The sequence below is a fragment of the Salvelinus alpinus genome, chromosome 6 (genome assembly GCF_045679555.1).
Source record: "Salvelinus alpinus chromosome 6, SLU_Salpinus.1, whole genome shotgun sequence".
Lineage (NCBI taxonomy): Eukaryota > Metazoa > Chordata > Actinopteri > Salmoniformes > Salmonidae > Salvelinus > Salvelinus alpinus.
Genome location: NC_092091.1, coordinates 58,405,057 through 58,427,721, shown reverse-complemented (window position 1 = coordinate 58,427,721; position 22,665 = coordinate 58,405,057). Strand labels below are relative to the sequence as shown.

At 41.5% G+C, this 22,665-nt stretch overlaps 3 protein-coding genes and 1 non-coding gene across 4 annotated transcripts; 2 read left to right on the top strand and 2 right to left on the bottom strand.

Annotated features, from left to right (window-relative positions):
- Nucleotides 1–23: 23 nt before the first annotated feature.
- On the bottom strand, nt 24–2,336 carry LOC139579006 (coiled-coil domain-containing protein 86-like). Its single transcript, XM_071407188.1, has 4 exons — nt 1,615–2,336; nt 1,340–1,469; nt 903–977; nt 24–621 (listed from the first exon to the last, which is right to left on the bottom strand). The coding sequence occupies exons 1-4, from the start codon at nt 2,175–2,177 to the stop codon at nt 481–483; spliced, it is 909 nt and encodes a 302-aa protein (XP_071263289.1). The 5' UTR covers nt 2,178–2,336; the 3' UTR covers nt 24–480.
- A 39-nt stretch (nt 2,337–2,375) lies between these two features.
- glb1 (galactosidase, beta 1) lies at nt 2,376–10,421 on the top strand. The gene is made up of 16 exons (XM_071407187.1): nt 2,376–2,515; nt 3,527–3,696; nt 4,253–4,403; nt 4,613–4,673; nt 4,769–4,863; nt 5,051–5,231; nt 5,666–5,724; nt 5,933–6,054; nt 6,243–6,283; nt 6,601–6,713; nt 6,917–6,991; nt 7,593–7,682; nt 7,805–7,918; nt 8,258–8,389; nt 8,680–8,919; nt 9,326–10,421. Exons 1-16 carry the CDS (start codon nt 2,462–2,464, stop codon nt 9,584–9,586), a joined length of 1,959 nt encoding a protein of 652 aa, XP_071263288.1. The 5' UTR covers nt 2,376–2,461; the 3' UTR covers nt 9,587–10,421.
- trnat-agu (transfer RNA threonine (anticodon AGU)) lies at nt 7,105–7,178 on the bottom strand. Its single transcript has one exon. It is a non-coding gene; the product is annotated as a tRNA-Thr (tRNA).
- A 4,972-nt stretch (nt 10,422–15,393) lies between the features above and the next one.
- LOC139579002 (endonuclease domain-containing 1 protein-like) lies at nt 15,394–17,967 on the top strand. Its single transcript, XM_071407174.1, has 3 exons — nt 15,394–15,508; nt 16,126–16,494; nt 16,826–17,967. Exons 2-3 carry the CDS (start codon nt 16,135–16,137, stop codon nt 17,417–17,419), a joined length of 954 nt encoding a protein of 317 aa, XP_071263275.1. The 5' UTR covers nt 15,394–15,508; nt 16,126–16,134; the 3' UTR covers nt 17,420–17,967.
- Nucleotides 17,968–22,665: the final 4,698 nt, after the last annotated feature.

Here is a 22,665-nt window from a genome sequence, read left to right as displayed (position 1 = left end):
GAAAAAAAGGTTGGGAGACCCACTGGTATAACAATTTGCTTTGTTTAATGGAACATTGCATTACACGACAGTAAACATAGTAAGAGTTCAAGTAAAGAATTCTTCCAGCCCATGTCACTTTTTGCATCTGCTATGCTCCACAGACGGTTATTTGTTTTGAAAGGGTTTGCTGCTCATGCTCTCCAGTTCCAGCAGCCTCACACACAGCTAGCATAGCCATGTTGGCCCTACCCCCTAGGCACTGTGTAGATCTGAAAAGGATTGGATTAAGCAATATGGTGAAAATTCCACCTAGGCTATTGAGGGAAAGATCAAATGCCTTCATCCTGGAGGAACTGCAATACCGGGTCGATGCGTGGAGCGGACAGAGCAAGCCCCTTTTCTGACTGGTTCTCTCATATCTACATGAAGTGCCTAGAGGGTAGTTCTCAACACAGCTGTAGATCTGAACGTCCCATCAGTCAACCAAGTGCACTCCCTCTACTTGTCCCCTTTGCCACCTTTCCGTGCAGCTTTTGGGTTCCTGGGCTGTGATTTCTGCAGCATAGCAAGTGTGTCCCTCTTCTCAATCTTCCTCAGCTGTTTCTTCTTCATCCTCTTGATCTTTGCTGTGTTCCGGATCTGGGGGGGAATGTAGCAGTTAGCCTGGGGCCATATGTTTCAAGTGTCAGAGTAAGAGGGCTGATGTAGGATCAGTATTGCCTTTTAGATCACAAATGAACAAGATAACATGGGCATGGGAGAACCTGATCATAGAACAGCACTTCTACTCCGAGACAATTGATACATACGGCCTCTGAAGTCAGCAATAGAGATCTGCCTGGCTCACATAGGTTACAGTGAGAAAAAGACCCCCATCATCTCACTTGGGATCACGTGGGGATGTGTGTGTGTTGACTTACCACTTGCACAACCTCCCCCTTCCTCTCGTTCTCAGCTCGCCTTTTCAAATTCTCCTCATGCCTCTTCCTCTTTTCCTGTAAGGGACAAAAGACAGCCCCAAACAATGACATCACGAGGGGACACCTAAATAATCACAGTTGCACTGCCAACCTCTGTGTGGTCCATATACTAAATGGTGTGTTCCAAGACATCTGGGAACTCAAAAAAAAAAAAAAATGAGGTCAAATCACGATGCCAGTGAGCATCAGGTTGGGAAGTCAGAGCTCTAGATAGAGGCCCAAGTTAAAAATGATTTCCCCCAGTCGGAGCTCGTTTCCCAGTTGTCTTGAACGCACTGAAGTCGGAGATGTCTAATTTTCCAGTTGTTTTGAACGCAGTTTATGCACTACTTAAGATATTAGTGCACTCTGTAATATGAACAGGCGACGACACAGACCTCTTTCTCCCTGGCCTTGTCCTCCTTCAGTTGCAGGGAATATTTCTTCACCAGCTCCTTCTCTCGCTTGGCCTCCATCTTCTTCTCCCAGGAGGAGCACAGTTGCTTATCTCTTACAACAGCCGAGAACCTGAAAAACAATGGAGTTCTATAAAAGGTACATTTTCATAAACAATTTCTAGGCACAATGTTTGCATGGGCTGGGCTGACTAGTAATCGTTTGCATATGCAGGCAGTTAATACATTGTAGGCTATTGCAACTTGCCACTACTGACCTTTGCTTGTTGCGGTCCTTCCATACCCGTCCGGATTTCGGTTTACCCAAAGGTATCACGTCAAGTTTCTCATTTGACTCTGAACGAGTCCTCTTTTTGGCCGTTTTATTTGGGCGGTGCGGAACTGTCTCCATTGGTACGGGACCAACCTTGTTTTCCTTCTCGTTGCAATGATGTGACACAGCTGGAATAACTGCACCTAATGATTTCCCTACAGGTGTGTCTGATTTGACCAGTTTTGGACATGCTTCAGCTGTTGCCAATGCATTTGATTTGGACTCGCTGCTTGGAAGTTTTTTCGCACGAGTCTCGTCGGCAACTGGTTCCACGACTACAACCTCTGGTTCGGGTTCCGTCTGGTTCTCTGCGTTCTCATTCGGTAACTCTTGAATTACAGATTTCCTTGTTCGGCGTGTTGGAGTCTTCGGTACTTCAGAGTCAAGATACACAGCTGGGGTCCGTACTCTGCGCCCGCTACGAGTCCGAGTCACAATGGGTGGAGGCAACTCGTCCTCTTCGGCGCTCAGTCCTTCGTTTGGTGTTATTTTCTCACTTGTCGACATATTGTCAAAATTATATTACTGTGTGACCACAAATAATCAATACATATGTTATTTACAGACCGTAAGAAGCGACAACCTGAGCAGAGTTTGGAAGCACACGTGTAAGCGATTACAGGAAGTACGAGCATACAGTTTAGTTTGTGCCTTGAGCATTCTATGAGACTGCCGCCTACCGGTAAGGCGTTAGTACTGTCAAAACAGACATCGTCACATGACAATATCCAACTTCCGCATCTCATCTGTTGAAGTTCAGTCAATCAGTCAGTGCATCACGACATTCAGACATGGCTTGCTCAAGGGTTGGAGTTGTGCTACTGTGTTCCCTCTTTGCAAGTACAGTAAGTACTCTTACATGGTTCATTTCGTAGTAGCTTAGACTGAATTAGTTGGAAAAGAGAACATGCATGTTATTGTTTCATACAGCTCACAGATAGCAAGCTAACTAGTCAGAATTCAAACCTCCTTTTGGAATGCACTTAAAAGTTGAATGATGTTTAGATTAGCCTATAACTTGGAACTAATCGCAGGTTCCTTGAACCATTTGCCCGCTAGTGCACTGATTTAGCATATCTGTGTTGATTGCTCTCAAAGTAGTTAACTAGCAGCATTTCAAACTCTGCTTAATTGACATGAACTACCACAGTTGATCTACTGCAAACCATAGAAATTAATAACTTAAATTAATATTAGAATGACCTCTTTCCCCTCTGTATTCATTTTAATCGAGAAGTAGGGCTTTTCAACTTTGGAAAAGCGTCAAGTCTTTAAAACATCGTAACAGATTGTAGTTTTGGCAACAGAAAAAGAAAGCAGAATGTCGGCCAAGTTTCACACCGCCCCGACTGGACTTCCTCTCAGTACCATATATTTGGTGGTGAGAACGTTCTAAACGGATGCTTCAGCTTTATAGCCCCTGTGACGTGTCTGGGTTAACCCTTCTGTCTGTGGTTGATCTACTGCAATCCATATCAATTAATAACGTAAATGTGCATTACAATGGCCTCTGTTGCTCTCTGTATTCATTTTCATCGAGATGTAGGCCTTTTCATTTTATACACCCAGCAACGGCACTTAACTAGGGGGCAACGATTGGCAGTCACGTTGTTGTTGCCAACCTTGTGCCGTCACCTGATAAATCATCCCTTCACCATAAAAAGCTGAACCTGTAACAGAACAGTTGCATGACTGCAATTCAATTCTATCCGTTGCTCTCAAGATGCGGCCACTCAAACAACTATCTCTCTGAAGTCAGTTTGCTGTAGCCATAAAAAAACAGCACACTGACCGCAAGGCTCAGCAAGATTTAAAATGACAGTATGTGACTCTTACTCTGTTGAAATCTCTTTCAGCTTGGTGTGCCGCAGACCTTCAGTGTGGACTACAAGAACGACTGCTTCCGTAAGGATGGGGAGGAGTTCCGCTACATCTCCGGTAGCATCCACTACAACAGGATCCCCAGGGCCTACTGGAAAGACAGGCTACTCAAGATGTATATGGCCGGACTGAACGCCATTCAGACGTATGTAGACTTAGGCTGACGACATGTTGTAAAAAAATATATTAAAAAAACAACCAATGGCATCAACGATTGGATCGTCTCTAACGAATCAGAGTATCAAAGCCAATGACGATTTTGCAAACTGCCTCTTTACCCACGTGTGTTCTGGCTCTGGCCCAACCCATTGGTTTCTGAACCAATCTGGGTCGGGAGGGATGCTCAGATCCAGACTCGTTGTGGAGAAGAAACTTACGTCTGTAGGCTTGGCGTAGCGTTTAGTCTGGTTATCCAGGCAAATGTAGACTGACCACTATGTCATAAATAAACTGAATGCCAACCAGTTAGATGAGTGTCTTCAATGTTCCTTCTAGTTTTCAGGTAGTCATTTCAGTGGCCCGTTGGTACATAGGATTGACGTTGATCAAAGTAATTCAAAGAGCCATTTAATCACATAACCTCCAAATGTTGATAACCCGACAGAATTCCTTCGTCGGGCCTTAAACCTGAGAAAGAGCTATGATTTACCATTCAGTGGTATGGACTTAATTAGTACATCATTGTCCATTTGACATTCCAGGTACGTCCCCTGGAATTTCCACGAGCCCTCCCCGGATCGGTACAACTTCAGTGGGGACAGGGATCTAGAACACTTCCTGCAGTTGGCCCAAGACATTGGTCTGCTGGTTGTACTGAGGCCTGGGCCCTACATCTGTGGAGAGTGGGATATGGTGAGAGAATGACTAAACAATTGTTTTATGATAAATATACCTGTTGATGATATGATGTGTAATAATGTTGGCAAATTGTGCCTGTATTCCAAGTAGTTTTTTTGGAAGACGATCAATCACGATGTAGTAACGACACTTCGACATCCGCAGTGTGTTTGTTTCTTTACGGACTGTGTGATAATTTGCCCATTTCTTGACCTGGTCTTTAGGGGGGTTTGCCTGCCTGGCTGCTCCACAAGAAAGACATTGTCCTGCGTTCCTCAGACCCAGGTGTGTATTGACCGTCAGATGAGACTGCAATGGATTCCATTAGAATTACAATATAAGAATTGTGTTTTTATGACACCTAAATCCATTTCTTTCAGATTACATTGCGGCTGTTGACAAGTGGATGGGCAAACTACTGCCAATGTTGAAGCCATTCCTTTATCAGAACGGTGGCCCAATCATCACTGTTCAGGTGAGCCATGTTGATATTCAATGATTAATAAAACATTTATTGGGGATTCAAAGTTTGGGTAACTTCATATTGTGCCTTAAAACTCTACAATTCAATAGAAGACTGTTTGTCAAACATTGCCTCATCTCCTCAAGAGCCCATCTCTCTCTCTCCTCTCCCTCCCCTCTCCTCCCCTTCTCCCTCTTAGGTGGAGAATGAGTACGGCAGCTACTTTGCCTGTGACTACAACTACCTGCGTCACCTGACCAGTCTGTTCCGCTCCCACCTGGGGAACGACGTGGTGCTGTTCACCACAGACGGAGCCGGTGCCGGGTACCTCAAGTGTGGCTCTCTGCAGGGCCTCTACGCCACTGTGGACTTTGGCCCAGGTAGGCTTCTGGGGCACAGATCTAGAATTTTTTTTTTTAATCAAAATCACTACCATACTGATAATAGGGAAATGGCAAAACTGACATTAGATCAGTGTCAAGAGGGAACTGATGCAGGTCAAAATATACACAACAAAGGTCAATGGTGATACATTTTCTGTGAAATGCCTGGGATAGTTACTTACTAAATGAACGGGGATAAGTTGAAGAAGAATAGAAGTGTTCAGTTGGTATGGTATCTGTCTGTCTTAGATCTGGGTGGTTGTCGATTCATGTGACGTCTAACCTATCCTATTTCCTTTGTTTGCCAAAACAGACGTGTTGACTCATTGCGCCTTAGAAATCTATGACGGGTGTGTTTTACCATCGTATGCAGAATTGTTCAACAACTGTGTCTGTCTTTGCGTGTGTCTGCCTGTGTATTTGTTTAACAGGTGGGAATGTGTCTGCTGCATTTGATGCACAGAGACAGGCAGAGCCCCATGGACCCTTGGTAGGCATGTTTGTCATTAGATGTTTATTTTTGTATATATATTTATTTTTATTTCTCCACTCCAGATACAAACTTATACATATGAACAACAACTTACAGACGCACACAAACCATAACTACATGTCATTAGATGTTAGTGGTAAAAGTCCAACACACTTCTGTCCTCTCTAGCATAGCCAGATAGTGCTGACTGTATCCTGTGTTGCAGGTGAACTCTGAGTTCTACACTGGCTGGCTGGACCACTGGGGAGAGCATCACTCTACAGTGTCCACCGCCATCGTGGCCAAGTCCCTCAACGAGATCCTCGCCATTGGCGCCAGCGTTAATCTGTGAGTTGTGGTGGATGGATATTGGATATAGACAGAGAGATGAATTGATTGGATAATAGTCATAATTCTATCACCAATCAACAATGATTGATAGGAATATGTGTTGACATCATCACACATGAAACATTTAACATCAAAAAGGCACAGAGGATTTTTCAACTATTGACAAGTTATAAACCTCTGTGCAGATACATGTTTATTGGAGGAACCAATTTTGGATACTGGAATGGTGAGTAAAATTGTTCAATGATCCCATATTCTCTATTGCTCTATTGCAGAACCCAATCTAGTTCACTTTATTTGGGTTTGGCCACGATGTGAAGATTAGTTTATTTAAGTGATAATGCCCAAGAAGCCGGTGTTTGGAGGATGTATTGGCACGGGTGTCGTTAGGCCCGAGACAAAGTCAAGTCAGATGGAACAGATTAAATAGGCATTTTAACGTCATAGATTTAGCCGGTAAAAACTGCGGTTTTAACCAATCAGCATTCAGGATTAGACCCACTCGTTGTATAAAATCAATTGTTTTTCTCTTAATATTCTCAGGTGCCAATACCCCCTATGCCCCCCAGCCTACTAGTTATGACTATGACGCCCCGCTCACTGAGGCAGGAGACCTCACTGACAAATATTTTGCAATCCAGGATGTCATCAAACTGGTTGGTAACAGAGATATCACACATGTCGTACATACAACATGTTTGATTAGATTATGCTTTCTTGTGACTTTTATAGCAAAAGTTTCTACGGTCAGCATTTTAGTACCCTGAATTCTTATAAGTTTGTAATTAAAGGAAAATCGGTCAGTTTTTACAAATGATCACCTAATGATGTCATATCCACCTGTATTTTCCCCCAACAGTATCGGAAGATACCAGAGGGACCCGTGCTTCCATCAACACCTAAATATGCCTACGGAGCTGTGCCAATGAAGAAGGTCGATCATCTTCAGACATTTAAACATTTGAGTTAGCACTTTTATCGACGTTTATTTGTCATGTGCACGGATCAAAGAGAAGTGTACACAGTACAATGAAATGCTATAAAAAAAGGCACTGCTGAGATTCGAACTCAGGATCTCCTGTTTACTAGACAGGCGCTTTAACCAACTAAGCCACAGCGCCGGGTAGAAATGACTTTACCTTCACCTGACCTTGTTGACACATGGCACACAGTGCGGAGAAGTGTTGCAATATTTACATTTTAGTCATTAAGCAGATGCTCTTATCCAGAGAGACTTACAGGTAGTGCATTCATCTTAAGATAGCTAGATGGGACAACCACATATCACAGGCATAGAAAGTACATTTTCCAGTAGAGTCCGAGCTAGTGGAGTGGAGGGTGGGTGGGGGGGGTCAAGTGCAAGTGCTGGTTAAGTGTTTATTATATATATATATATCATAGGCATGTCATAATACTCTAAAAGCAAATGGATATTTTCTCTTTTTTTCTCTTGTGTTGATTGAGCATGGAGTGTACACCGTGTAGAATAGAATCCAGTAGATGCCAACAGAATGCGTTTCTTTCTGCCTCCTCAGCTCCACACAGTAGTCGATGCTCTAGATATACTATCCTTCTCCGGTCCTGTCAAAAGCGTCTACCCGTTGACCTTCATTGAGATGAACCAAGTACGTCCACAAGCTCAATGTCTGTCTGTCCTTTTCTACACTAAGTATAAGCAGCTATGGTTGTTATGAGCCAAAATGGCTGAGAGGCTTTACTCCGTTTATTTTGTTTTCTCTCCAAAAAGCCGTTTGGGTTCGTCCTCTATCAGACCAAGCTGCCTGTGGACTGCAGTAAGCCCACCCCTCTGTCCTCACCACTGAATGGAGTCCACGACCGGGCATATGTATCAGTCGACGGGGTGAGTTAGTCATCGAAACTTCCCCTGCAATTAATTTGGTTTGCACCAACAAGTTAACATGTTGGTGCTCAACAATGGTCACAGTTCACAAATCCTTGTCCAAGGAGGACAGGTTATTGTCCCATCTGCACTAGAACACCCAATTTAGACTTTGTTTAGTGAAAATTGTTGTAGTAGTGCTGGACTGGAACTGAGCTCTGCACACCATGTAGTTTTCCAGAACCAGGGTTGGTGATCACTGTCATTCATACAAAGTCAGACTGAATTAGATTATTATCTCAAAAGAGGAAGAGAGAAAAGTCTTCAGGTTCTTCAAAAAAGGAAAATGTCTGCCATTAGGTTGCTGTTGGGATCCTGGAGAGGGACAAGGCCCTGACCATCAACGTGACTGGGAAGGCTGGGAGTCAGGTGGACATACTGGTGGAGAATATGGGCAGAGTCAACTATGGGAAAGACATCAACGACTTTAAGGCAAGAGGTTATTTAAAGCTGGCTCCCGAGTAAACATTTAACTAGCACCCTTCCATTAGCTACTTAATTCTACATAACATTATTCGGTCCCACTGAACATTATGGGCTTGTCTCCTGGAAATAGACTAAGCAAAGTTCTAGACTAAGAAGCATTTAGTCTAATTTTAATTGAAACTGCTTTTTAGTCCACCATTAGTATTAATTTGAGTCTGGGAAACCAACCCTAAGTGTCCTATGCACACATACACAACTATGATGTTTTGACTCTCTCCCACTCTCTCTCTACACAGGGCCTGGTGTCTAACCTGACATTGGGGGCCGACATCCTCACCGGCTGGGAAGTCTACAGCCTCAGCATCGAGCAGGCTGTTAGCCAGGGTCTTCTCTGGGAGATGGGCTCCATGGAAGCTGGCACCCCACCACCTTCTCCCCTCTCCGTCCCCTCCTTCTATGGGGGCACCTTTGTCATCCCGGACGGCATCCCAGACCTGCCCCAGGACACCTACATCCACTTCCCTGACTGGAGAAAGGTGAGGTTTTACCTTTTTTTAAGGAGATTTTAATTGTTTATTGAGCTGTACTGTATGTTGTTCCTGAGCAGGCACCCCAACTGCAAATTACCTTTTATAGATGTGACTGACTAGTCAACTGCAAATTACCTTATAGCTAATGTAACTGATCTGTGTCTTCTGTGCGATGACAAGACTGGTGTGTTAGCCCTCTGAGCTAAAGCCTAGACATTAGCCTTAGACACACCTCTTCAGATCTCAGACAAGGTTACTCATTACATACGTGTGGTTTACTGAACCACGTTAGTTTCATATACCCTGGTGCAGCATATTTGTTAATGGTCCCTGACACTACAGAGTCCTGAACATGTACGTTATTTCTAGACTTTTTAAAAATGCTTTTCCTTTGTTTTGTTTTAACCACTAGGGCCAGGTGTGGATCAACGGTTTCAACCTGGGCCGCTACTGGCCCGCTCGCGGCCCACAAATCACTTTGTACGTGCCCGCTAGCATCCTGAGCACGGCCGCGCCCAACAATGTGACCGTCCTGGAGCTGGAGGGGGACCCATGCACCCCCGGGCCATGTACTGTGGAGTTCGCCAACACCCCGGTCCTGAACGCCACGGTTAAGTCTGACCACAAACACCAGAGGGCGCTGTTCCATAAAGAGGATTATGATGAGCACTGATGACAAATGCACTTACTGTATTTATCTGGAAGTGATCTATTTGCACTGACCTTTATAAAATCAAAGAGTAATGTTTGTAATTTAATCACAGGTGGCTGTACCTCTCATATTACCTCTATTTGACAATTCAGTGTCTTAAATCATGTAGGCTTTGTTTACACAAGGATCTGTATTCAAGGGTATTTCAGTATGAGTCATTTGAACAGTATGTATATATTTGGGGAAATTGAATCAAGTTCACCAAGGAAAATGAGTCATTTAGAAGTGCTATGAACTTGAGTAGTACTCTAAATATAAGTTGAGGCCAGTAGTGCTCAAATCATGAGCCTGGAGGTCCATAGTACTGCTGGTTTTCTTTTTATGTCAGGGCACTATGCAGCCGACAATGCCCCTTAAAGGCATTTTCCCCGATGTTCACAGATCACATTCATGGTAAATGCCGACTCAAGTGTAAATTACCTTTAAAAGTATCTTATAGTGCGCTGCGCTATAGAGCGCCTTGAGTTAAATCCTGCCCTATATTGTGAATTGGGGAAGGATGGTTGAGAAGGATGTGTGCCAAATGATCTGTGCCTTATTGTGTGCCACCTAACTGCAGGGATATTATGTTTTCATTGATTTCTGTAATGAACTATTTGGTGGGTCTTGAAAATGAATAGTTCTTGTGTTCAACTGAAAACCTGATATGCTTCCTTTTAACAATTAGGTTATTTCAAATACTTTGGGATTTCCTTGTATCTTGGTTATCATTTTTGTTAATGTGTTTAATGTGCAGGCACAAACCATGTTGTACTTTTTGATTTATAAATGTTTTAATAAAATTTGGTGAATGCAATATGATAATGTCATAGTACCGCACAGATCTCAAGTTAGGATTTGAAATACAACCCTACATTAAAACAATCCAAATCTTAAACCCAACTATGGAACAATGAAAAGATGAACACAGGAGAGGAGTATATACAGCAGCAACACTATACACCCATTATTCATTCCAGAAGCCTCTGTTGTGGCCAACAGCCTCTATAAGCCTGCTCTGTAGTGTCTCTTTGGAGGGGTAGATGGACAGCTGCAACAGAGAGTGACAGGTCAGCGCCTCTGGGAAATGCTGTTGGGAGGAGTTGAAGGGTTTGGACCCTCATCCTGATCTGGTTCATACCCAGGATGGGCACACGATCACAGCCAGTCAGGAACACTGATGGCGCAAAGGTGGTAAAAGGGAGAGGGCAGTGAATGACAGAACAGAACTTTATTCTCAGTAGCCTACGTTATTGGTTCATCTGTTACAATGAAAATGTTCCATACTTACACAGGAATGCTTTCTTTTGATCCTCTGTCAGTTCCTCAAACACCTCCCAGAATGTGACGATGTTGGGATGCCCAGCATGGTACTCTCCTTCATACACAGTGTTCTAGTTTGGGGGGAAATGCCCTCAATTAATATGGTGAAGCAATAGACAGAGAGATGAATATAATATGAATATAATATATGAATATAATAATAATATGCATATTGTACGAGCAAGAATAGAGTACGAGGCCGTTTAAACTGGGCACGATTTTTCCCCAAAGTGAAAACAGAGCTGTTTTCACTTTGGGAAAAAATGTGCCCAATTTAAACGGCCTCGTACTCTATTCTTGCTCGTACAATATGTATATTATTATTACTATTGGATAGAAAACACTCTCAAGTTTCTAAAACCGTTTGAATTATATCTGTGAGTAAAACAAAACTCATTTTGCAGCAAACTTCCGGTCAGGAAGTGAAAAATCTGAAATCGAGGCTCTGTTCCAGGGCCTCCCTATTCATTTGCTTGAAATCTATGGATATACATGCACTTCATACGCCTTCCACTAGATGTCAATAGGCAGTGAGAGGTGGAATGGGGTGTCTAGCTTTATCTGAGGTCAAAAGAGAGCTCTTGGAATGACATGACCCCAATTTCCTTTGTTCAGCAAGGCGCGGGAAGGAACTCTGGATTGCCTTCTGAAAAGCTTTCGTTATAGACGGCTAATATCTCCGGCTTTGATTTTATTTGATAAATGTGATAATATCATTGTAAAGTATGTTTTTTCAATATAGTTTTATCAGATTATTGAAAGTTTATCGGGAGTTTTGGCGTGTTCCATTCTCTGCGTTTGGTGGAGATGGACAGCTTCGCGCCACTTGGCTAGCTTTGGTTGCTAAAAAAGGACATTCTAAAACCAAACAACGATTGTTCTGGACAAAGGACCCCTTGTACAAGATTCTGATGGAAGCTCAGCAAAAGTAGGACCATTTATGATGTTATTTCGTATTTCTGTCAAATGTTTAGTATTATTTTCCGCCCTGATTTTGGGCGCTGTCTCGCTATAACGTAAGCTGTATGTCGTACTAAAGTTATTTTTAGAATTCTAACACGGCGATTGCATTAAGAACTAGTGTATCTATCATTTGCTGTACAACATGTATTTTTTAGTAAAGTTTATGATGAGTTATTTGGTCAGAATAGGTGAATGTCAGAAATATATCTGGAGATTCTGGAAAAAAGTTGCTACGTTTTCACAATGTATAACCACGGATTTCAGCTCTAAATATGCACATTTTCGAACAAAACATAAGTGTATTGTATAACCTGATGTTATAGGACTGTCATCTGATGAAGCTTGTCAAGGTTAGTGAAAAATTATATATCTTTTGCAGTTTTTTTGCGATCGCTAACTTTTGCTGCTGATAAATGGGTTGTGTTTTTGGCTATTGTGGTAAGCTAATATAATGCTATATTGTGTTTTCGCTGTAAAACACTTAAAAAATCTGAAATATTGTCTGGATTCACAAGATGTTTATCTTTCATTTGCTGTACACCATGTATTTTTCATAAATGTTTTATGATGAGTATTTAGGTATTTCACGTTGGTCTCTGTAATTGTTCTAGCTGCTTCGGTGCTATTTGTGATTGTAGCTGCAATGTAAAACTATGATTTTATACCTGAAATATGCAAATTTTTCGAACAAAACATAGATTTATTGTATAACATGTTGTAAGACTGTCATCTGATGAAGTTGTTTCTTGGTTAGTGACTAATTCTATCTCTATTTGGGGGTTTTGTGCAAGCTACCTGTGCTGTGAAAGAAATGTCTGTGCTTTTTTGTATTTGGTGGTGAGCTAACATAAATATACGTGGTGTTTTCGCTGTAAAACATTTAAAAAATCGGACATGTTGGCTGGATTCACAAGATGTTTATCTTTCATTTGCTGTATTGGACTTGTTAATGTGTGAAAGTTAAATATTTCTAAAAAATAATTTTTGAATTTCGCGCGCTGCCTTTTCAGTGGAATGTGGGAGGAGTTCCGCTAGCGGAACCCCTGTCCTAGATTAACACCATTCAAACTACTTGTCAAATCAATGTATCAAAACAACATTTTAGCTAGGTTTCAGAACATGTTCACCATGAATCCCAAATCAACCCCTAGGCCACTTGTCTAATAGGCTCCATCTTGCCCTCTGATAGGCTAGGTGACATTTCCGCCATATATTATATAGTTTAATACAACGGGTGATTTGGAATTCCCATTGTTAGCCAGACGAAAGCTATCCAATGACAACATTGTGGTATACCATAGAGCCAATGGGACTCAACACGCTTTCATCAATGCTGCCCCGTCTGTGCAAGGTTTAACAGTTTGTTCAAATAGCTTGGCTGCTATACAGTCATATGAATAGAATCATTGTCATATTGTTATTATTAATCGCTCGCTCGCTCTCTCTAGGAGGCCGGCACATTCCGTAGGTATATCAACCACTGCATCAAGACGACTACCATCCAACAGCTCTCTGATGCAGGTCTGGAGGCCAGAGAGATCAAGGCTGTGAGCGGCCACAGAGCCTAAAGCTCTCTTAGGAGCTATTGGAATCCATCCACGGAAAAGAGGAGATGGAGTAACATCCTAACAGCTAGCTGCGTGCGACTACAAGGCAGTTGTTCCTGTGAAATGGCGCCCAGCTGCGCTTGAGACCCCGGGGTTAGACCGCTACTCCATTAATTGCACACTGAATGGAAATGTGCAATTCAAAGTGTATCATAAATAAATAGCTGTCCATGTTGTGAACATCGGGGGAAAAATGGTGTGGTGTTTGATCCTTGGGTCACAGGTGCGTAGAATATGTTTCCTTGTCAAAATCACAGACAGGGCCTTCTTCCACACCTCAATGTGCTTGGACATGAGAGAGGGCTTCAATGAGGACCAGCAGTCACCTACAGGACATGATAACACACAGATTACTTTCTCAAACTGTTTTGTGGGGGTAAAGAATTTGGTCTACTTCACAATCATTCCAGGGGCAACACGAGAGTGTACACATTTAGTTTTAGCCCAGGAATACCACACTCAATAAAAATAATCACTGGTTTTGCCTAGTCTAAATCTGCCAGACAGCGAATGAACAAGGACAAAAGAAGTAGGCAACAGCACAAACAGATTTACGACTACATTATTGTTGATTCATTGAATTTAGGGTGACACACTTTAAACATTTTAAATGGACGGCAACATCCTGGAGTGGCCTAGCCAGTCTCCAGATCTCAACCCCATAGAAAATCTTTGGAGGGAGTTGAAAGTCCATGTTGCCCAGCAACAGCCCCAAAACATCACTGCTCTAGAGGAGATCTGCATGGAGGAATGGGCCAAAATACCAGCAACAGTGTGTGAAAACCTTGTGAAGACTTACAGAAAACGTTTGACCTCTGTCATTGCCAACAAAGGGTATATAACAAAGTATTGAGAAAAACTTTTGTTATTGACCAAATACTTATTTTCCACCATAATTTGCAAATAAATTCATAAAAAATCCTACAATGTGCTTTTCTGGATTTCCTTTTTCATTTTGTCTGTCATAGTTGAAGTGTACCTATGATGAAAATTACAGGCCTCTCTCATCTTTTTAAGTGGGAGAACTTGCACAATTGGTGGCTGACTAAATACTTTTTTGCCCCACTGTATATACTGTATATATATATTTTTTAAATCGGCCGATTAATCGGTATCGGCCTTTTTTGTCCTCCAATAATCGGTATCGGCGTTGAAAAATCATAATCGGTCGACCTCTAATTTTTACCTCTGAACTTATTTAGGTATGCCATAACAAAGGGTTTGAATATTATATTTATTTATATATATATATATATATATATATATATAAAATATATAAAAACACAATTCAACTTTGATGTTATGGTGATTGTGTGTAGGCCAGTGACCAAAAATCAAAATTTAATGCATTTTAAATTCAGGCTGTAACACAACAACATTTGGAAAAAGTCAAAGGGTGTGAACAATTCTGAAGGTACCGTACTGTAATTGAGGCCACAAGATCCGCTTTCTCTCCAAACCAATTCAGATATAACAACAGCCTTGGTTGCTCGTTGTAGCCTACTCCTTCTCATTTCATTAACTTTTATTTCCACCTGAAGGTTCTGGTTGGCTACTGGTCTTTTTATGGGGCGCACGTGCACTTCATAAAAACTACATTAAAGAGTCAAACTTTTATTAAATGAATCATTTGAAATGTCATGGCATAACTGGGTATGTAACAATGTCACATGGATATTTTAATTTAATTCAGAAAAAGCCTTTTCAGGGTTAAAATAGTCCTATACATTTTTGTCTTAAAAAATATATAGTAAAACAAGTAATCGAATACTAACGTCCATTCGGATATTCAATAACCGTGCACATCCCAAGCAGAAAAATATTGATATTTATGACAGAATTAGGCATAATGATTATGGATCTAGATTGCAAGAAAAAGTGTGTGTGTGTGAGTGAGAGAGAGACAGAGATTATGTACAGTATCTAGAGAGTAACAGGAAGTGTTTACTCTGAAACTACAGACCTCTGAGGGAGTGAGAAAATTCAACGGTCTGTTAAACAAGTTCAGAAGGTGAGATTGAAAATCTAACAAATTATTTGGATATTCAATTTCTTATGGTTATTTCGAAAATCGATGCAATAGCGCAAAGTTCTCTGTATCGAGCACAGCAAAAACTATTTCATACAAGGAAATGAAATAGGCTAGTGGCAGCTTAAGAAACAATACTAATGTGTCATGCAATCAAGATATGCACTTCAGGAAATATACTGCTATTCTTATCTGTATTTTTTGAAACTGCACTGTCAGTTAGTGGCTCGTAAGTAAGCATTTCACTGTAAGGTCTACTACACCTGTTGTATTCGGCGCATGTGACTAATACAATTTGATTTGATTTGCAAAACTATCTTCTGACATATTAACAATATGTTTGGAGTGTATATGATTATAGCATAATTAACCTTACAGCAACACGATCATTTAGCAACCTTTGACCAGAAATGAGAAGCAGGAAGTCAACCTCTAGATGGTGGGCAACTACAGTAAACAGGAACTATATTGTTTCAGGAACTTGGGTGGTTTTCATAACCTGACTTGAGTTGATTCTAGTGACTAATTGTGACCTTACACAGTCATAATGTAAAGGTAACATTGCAATATAGGTTAATCTGTGACGTTTTTCTCCACAGGGGCACAGCATGGTGACTCTGTCCCTCTTGTCCCTCGGTCTCCTCTCCTTGTTGGGGGTCAGAGGGGAAGTGGCTCCAAATTTCGACAACTGCAAAGCTTCTTTCTTCAAAATGACACCAGTGTCTGGTCTGAATATAGCTCTCCCCACTCCGATCGAGCCCGACACACAGGGCTTAGTGAATCCTGCGAAATGTCTCTCTGCTTACAATGCTGCCTCTCCTGCATACATCTGTCAGAGAAACGGTAACAACTATTACTTTGCCACTCTGTATGACCATGGCAGGAGGATCCCTCTGTACTCTGCCTATGAAATGGATATCGAAGGGGTCCCTGGCAGAGAGGGGTCCATAGTTTATTATGAACCGCAGGTTTGCATATTTAATTTTCATTATCACCTTTTTTAAATGTCCGATAAATTCAGTGCAGCAGCCATTTAATGTGACTGGCACAACTACAGAATGATGCAACACATTAGTGTAGTTTAAATATTTGCATTAGAACAGGATATTAGCTCGAGAGCAGGTTAGAAAATGATTGTATTCATGCAATAAGCACTCGAAGGTACTATTTCGTATATTCTAATTTCAGACTAAATAGCAGTAGCCTAGAATACCAGTAATAATAACAATGAGTTGTATTTGACTGCTACCACAAAGCTTGAAGTGGAGTGACTAATTTGTAAATATTTGTATTTTTCAGCTTGTGCATCCTGACCTACCACCACAGCAAATGGATAAGAAAGGATCCTTGAGTGAGATCAAGAAATACAACCAAAACAATGAATGCTTAGAACGCTCTCCACAATACCGACAGAACTACAAGCTGGGCTGGAGTCAGGCTCTCGATGACAACTTTGGCTCGTATGACCGCGGGCACCTAAACCCCGCAGGACACCATAAAGAAGATGCATCCAAAGCCACCATGACCCATACCAACGTAGCTCCGCAAGATGGGAAGATGAACAAGGGGCCGTGGAACCGGTATGAGACGAGGCTGAAGGATGTTTTGAGTGCAGGCTGTAGTAAGATGTATGTGGTGACTGGGGTGGTCCCAAGCAGCACGTGGGTAGATCAGAACAAGCGAGTCAATGTTCCGAGTCACTACTGGAATGCCTACTGCTGCACCGACAACAACGACAAACCTCTCAGGTCTGGAGGTGCCTTGGGTCCTAACACAGCTCTCAGTGTTGTTACAGAGTATAACTCTGTTACAGACCTTGAGACTGAGCTTAGAAGGCTATTGAATGTTGACAACAATTTCAACATTTTTAATGGCTGTTATAGACCGACATAGATGTGGACGTGTCTAATATATCTGGTATGATTGTTTTGGATATTGAAATGATGCTTAGGCTATTACGTTTGTTGTTACTATTTAGTATAGGCTAACTCTATAATGATTATATAAGGATGTTTTTGAACCTATAGATTATATTGATGTAGGTCAGTGGCTTTCAAACCTCTCCTCGGGGACCCCCAGGTGTTTCACAATTTAGCTCACCTGATTCACCTATTCAACGGCTTGATTATTAGTCGAGACAGGTGTGCTAACCGTGGAATAGTTAAAATACGAGGAATGGCTGGGGGTCCCTGAGAAGAGGTTTGAAAACCCCTAATTTAGGTTACATCAATATTTTAAACATATCCCTGACCATAAATATTGTCCTATTGATCAAATGTGTTGAAAAAGTGTATTACAATTTCAAAACGTATCCTTTGTAGTAATTATTCGTAAAGCGTATATTTGCTTGTTTGGTCACACACAGAGTTGTGCAATCACCTCTTTGTGAATGCTTGTTGCTATGAATCTGTAACACAATAAAGCTTGTTTTGTAAAGTAAATTGTGGAGGGAGGAAATGTGTACACCGACATAAATACAGATTTTTTTTTCACATACTGTTCATGAAGCGGTTGGTACTTTATGTTTAAAGAGATCGGATGAAGATAGCAATACTATGGGTGGAGATTTGGTCACTGTACCCTCTAGTGGTCGATAAGGTGCATAAACTGGGAAGGAGAATAACAGGGTTTCCTTTACTCGGTCCTGGGGCCACCCCTGGGTGCATGTTTAGTTTTTTGCCCTAGCACTACACAGCTGATTAAAATCATAAAAACTTGATGATTCATTTGTTATTTGTGCTAGGGCAAAAACCAAAACGTGCATCCAGGGGGACCCCAGGACCGAGTTTGGGAAACCCTGGAGTATAAAGGGCTAAATACTAAGCAAAACACCAAAAACACCAATCAACCATTGCACGGCTTGGTAAAACTGCGCTAGGCCCATTGCCAACCCAAACTACAGTATGAGGGGGAAAAAGGATACAAAAAAAACGGATTTCCTCCTCCAATTGGGAGGAAGCAAAAGGAATTGCTCTGTAAAGATAAGGTCCTCGGTATCTTACCATTTTTGTTCATCAGGGAGTGAGTGGAAAATATGCGCAAACGCCTCTGAAGAAAGGCACACTGATATTCTCTCATTCTGTTATTTAGCGTACCCAAGGAGAGCACCACACAACTCTGACGTTACACTACTGGTCAAAAAATGTAGAACACTTACTCATTCAAAGGTTTTTCTTTATTTGTACTATTTTCTACACTGTAGAATAATAGTGAAGACATGAAAACTATGAAATAACACATATGTAATCATGTAGTAACCAAAAAAGTGTTAAATATATTTAATAATTGCGATTCTTCAAATAGCCACCCTTTGCCTTGATGACAGCTTTGCACACTCTTGGCATTCTCTCAACCAGCTTCACCTGTAATGATTTTCCAACAGTCTTGAAGGAGTTCCCACATATGCTGAGCACTTGTTGGCTGCTTTTCCTTCACCCTGCGGTCCGACTAATCCCAAACCATCTCAATTTGGTCAGGGGATTGTGGAGGCCAGGTCATCTGATGCAGCACTCCATCACTCTCCTTCTTGACAAAATAGCCATTACACAGCCTGGAGGTGTGTTGGCTTATTGTCATGTTGAAAAACAAATGATAGTCCATACGGAGATCATCTGTTCACCCACACCGCATCTCACAAAGACACGGCGGTTGGAACCAAAAATCTCCAATTTGGACTCTAGACCACAGGACAAATTTCCAACGGTCTAATGTCCATTGCTCATGTTTCTTGGCCCAAGCAAGTCTCTTCTTCTTTTTGGTGTCCTTTAGTAGTGGTTTCTTTGCAGCAATTCGACCATGTAGGCCTGATTCACGCAGTCTCCTCTGAACAGTTCATGTTGAGATGTGTCTGTTACTTGAACTCTGTGAAGCATTTATTTGGGCTGCAATTTCTGAGGCTGGTAACTCTCATGAACTTATCTTCTGCAGCAGAGGTAACTCTGGGTCTTATACTCCTGTGAAAACCATAAATATTATCCTATTGATCAAATTTGTGGTTAAAATGTATTACAATTTCAAAATGTATCCTTTGTAGTAATTATTCGTAAAGCGTATGTTTGCTTGTTTGGTCATACAGAGTTGTGCAACCACGTCTTTGTGAATGCTTGTTGCTATGGATCTATAACCCAATAAACGCTTGTTTTGTGAAAGTAGGAAATGTGTACATCGACATATTACAGAACCATTTTTTACATGCTGTTGATGAACCTGTTGGTATTTTATGTCAAAAAAGATTGGATGAAGGCAGCAATACTGTCGGTGGAGATTTCTTTGGTCGCGGTACCCTCTAGTGGTCTATAAAGAGCATAAACTGGGAAGGAGATAAAAGTGCCACGGTCAGTTGCAGACATAAATGTCATAGAGATGTGGTGATTCATGACTCAGTCGAACAACTCAGTCGATTCTATTTCATTCCCATCTACTCTGATAAAAAAACAAATCGTATGGGTAAAATATGTAATGCATATTGTAGCTCTATGCAGTGCCATTGTTACACAACTCTTATCTGTCCAACTTCTAGAGTCTGACTCTGTATCTTTGTTCATTCGATTTTGATTTATTGTACCATGGTTAAACACCAAAACCATTGCAAGGTTTGGCGAATCTGCACTAGGCCCAATGCCAACCCAAACTTTTATTATATATTTTTTTCATTTTTGTACCTTTATTTTAACAGGGAAGACCTGTTGATACCTAGGCATCTTTTACAAATGTGCCCTGAATATACAATATAAATATATACTTTATACCCAAACTAATATATAGGTATACATTAACCTTTTGATACAGGATGCAGTGATGAGTCTCAAAACTGTCATCTGTAACAAAACAAAGGGCACTATGGGAGATGGCATCCAAAGGTTTAAGAGTAGCAGCAGCTGATAACTAATATCACCATAATCAAGAACAGATAAAAAGGTTGACTGAATAATCTGCTTCCTACTGCTTAGAGAAAGGAACGGTCTGTTTCTGTAGAAAAATCTTAGCTTCTAAACCAGCTCATCTATTACTGAACAAAAATATAAACGCAACACAGGAGGTTGGTGACACCTTAATTGGGGAGGACAGGCTCATGTTAATGGCTGGAGCGGAATTAGTGGAATGGTATCAAATACAACAAACACATGGTTACCATAAGTTGGATGCCATTCCATTCGCTCTGTTCCAGCCATTATTATGAGCCGCTCTCCTCTTCGCAGCCTCCACTGAAACGCACCATGCAAAGTGTTGGTCCCATGTAGCGTGAGCTGAAATAAAAGATCCCAGAAATGTTCCCTATGCACAAAAAGCGTATTTCTCTCAAATTTGTTACATTCCTGTAAGTGAGCATTTCTTCTTTCCAAAATAATCCATCCAACTGACAGATGTGGCATATCAAGAAGGTGATTAAACAGCATGATCATTACACAGGTGCATGCACCTTGTGCTGGGGACACAAATATTTGCAGTTTTGTCACACAACACAATGCCACAGATGTCTAAAATGTTGGAGGTTGCAATTGGCATGCTGACTGCAGGAATGTCCAACAAAGCTGTTGCCAGAAAATTGAATGTTCATATTTCTACCATAAGCCGCCTCCAACGTCCTTTTAGAGAATTTGGGAGTTTGTCCAACCTGCCTTACAACTGCAGATCACATGTTTGGCGTCGTGTGGGCGAGAGGTTTGCTGATGTCAAAGTTGTGAACAGAGTACCCCATGAGGCAAATGGTGGTCACACTAGATACTGACTGGTTTTCTATTCCACGCCCACAATTTGTTTTAAGGTATCTTTATTCCCAGTCATGTGAAATGAATAGATTAGGGCCTAATGAATTACATTAAATTAACTGATTTCCTTATATGAACTTTATCTCAGTAAAATCGTTGGAATTGTTGCATGTTATGTTTATAGTTTTGGTCAGTATAACTGACCTGTGACTTCTGTGCGATGACAAGACTGGTGTGTTATCCCTCTGAGCTAAAGCCTAGGCATTAACCTTAGACACACCTCTTCAGATCTCAGGCAAGGTTACTCATCACATAAGTGTGGTTTACTGAACCACGTTAGTTTCATATACCCTGGTGCAACATATTTGTTAATGGTCCCTGACACTACAGAGTCCTGAACATGTACGTTATTTCTAGACTTTTTTTAATGCTTTTCCTTTGTTTTGTTTTAACCACTAGAGCCAGGTGTGGATCAACGGTTTCAACCTGGGCCTCTACTGGCCCGCTCGCGGCCCACAGTTCACCTTGTACGTGCCTGGTAGCATCCTGAGCACAGCCGCGCCCAACAATGTGACCGCCCTGGAGCTGGAGGGGGACCCATGGAACCCCGGGCCATGTACCGTGGAGTTCACCAACATCTCGTTCCGAATTCCATTGTTAAGTCTGACCACAAACACCAGAGGGCGCTGTTACATAAAGATCTCTTATGATGAGCGCAGATCAAAAATATACTTACTGTATTTATCTGGAACACAGGTCGGTGGCACCTTAATTGGGGAGGATGGGCTTGTGGTAAATAGTGGAGCGGACTTGAATGGTATGAAATACATCAAACACTCCGTTCCACCCATTATTATGAGCCGTCCTCCCCTCAGCAGCCTCCACTGATCTGGAAGTGATCTATTTTGCACTGATCTTTTAAAAATCAAAGAGTAATGTTCGTAATTTAATCACGGGTGACTGTACCTTTAACATGACCTTTATATAGTGTCTTAAAACCGGATATGACTTTGTTCACATGAGCATCTCTATTCAAAGGGAATTAAGTATGTGTCATTTGTACAGTATGTATGTCTTTTTGGAAATGGAATCAAGTTCACGAAGGAAAATTACTAATTTAGAAGAGCTATTAACTTGAGTAGTACTCTAAATATAAGTTGAGGTCAGTGGTGCTCAAATCATGAGCCTGGAGGTTTTATTTCTATGTCAAGGCACTATACAACCCAAAATACGCCTTTTAAAGGCATTTTCTCCGATGTTCACTGAGATCACATTCATGGTAACGCTGGCATGTCTGCTCAAGTGTAAATTACCTTTAAAAGTATCTTATAGTGCGCTGCGCTATAGAGCGCCTTGAGTTAAATCCTGACCTATATTGTGAATTGGGGAACATGGTTGAGAAGGATGTGTGCCAAATGATCTGTACCTTAT

Bases quoted from the DNA above. Each gene is read 5' to 3' on its own strand.
- LOC139579006 (XM_071407188.1), bottom strand. From the start codon at position 2,177: ATGTCGACAAGTGAGAAAATAACACCAAACGAAGGACTGAGCGCCGAA. The intron at 1,470-1,614 runs GTCAGTAGTGGC...ATTGTTTTTCAG, and splicing joins AAGGACCGCAACAAGCAAAG to GTTCTCGGCTGTTGTAAGAG. The intron at 622-902 runs GTAAGTCAACAC...ATTCCCCCCCAG, and splicing joins AGGGGGAGGTTGTGCAAGTG to ATCCGGAACACAGCAAAGAT.
- glb1 (XM_071407187.1), top strand. From the start codon at position 2,462: ATGGCTTGCTCAAGGGTTGGAGTTGTGCTACTGTGTTCCCTCTTTGCA. The intron at 4,864-5,050 runs GTGAGCCATGTT...TCTCCCTCTTAG, and splicing joins GCCCAATCATCACTGTTCAG to GTGGAGAATGAGTACGGCAG. The intron at 6,055-6,242 runs GTGAGTTGTGGT...ACCTCTGTGCAG, and splicing joins ATTGGCGCCAGCGTTAATCT to ATACATGTTTATTGGAGGAA.
- LOC139579002 (XM_071407174.1), top strand. From the start codon at position 16,135: ATGGTGACTCTGTCCCTCTTGTCCCTCGGTCTCCTCTCCTTGTTGGGG. The intron at 16,495-16,825 runs GTTTGCATATTT...TGTATTTTTCAG, and splicing joins TAGTTTATTATGAACCGCAG to CTTGTGCATCCTGACCTACC.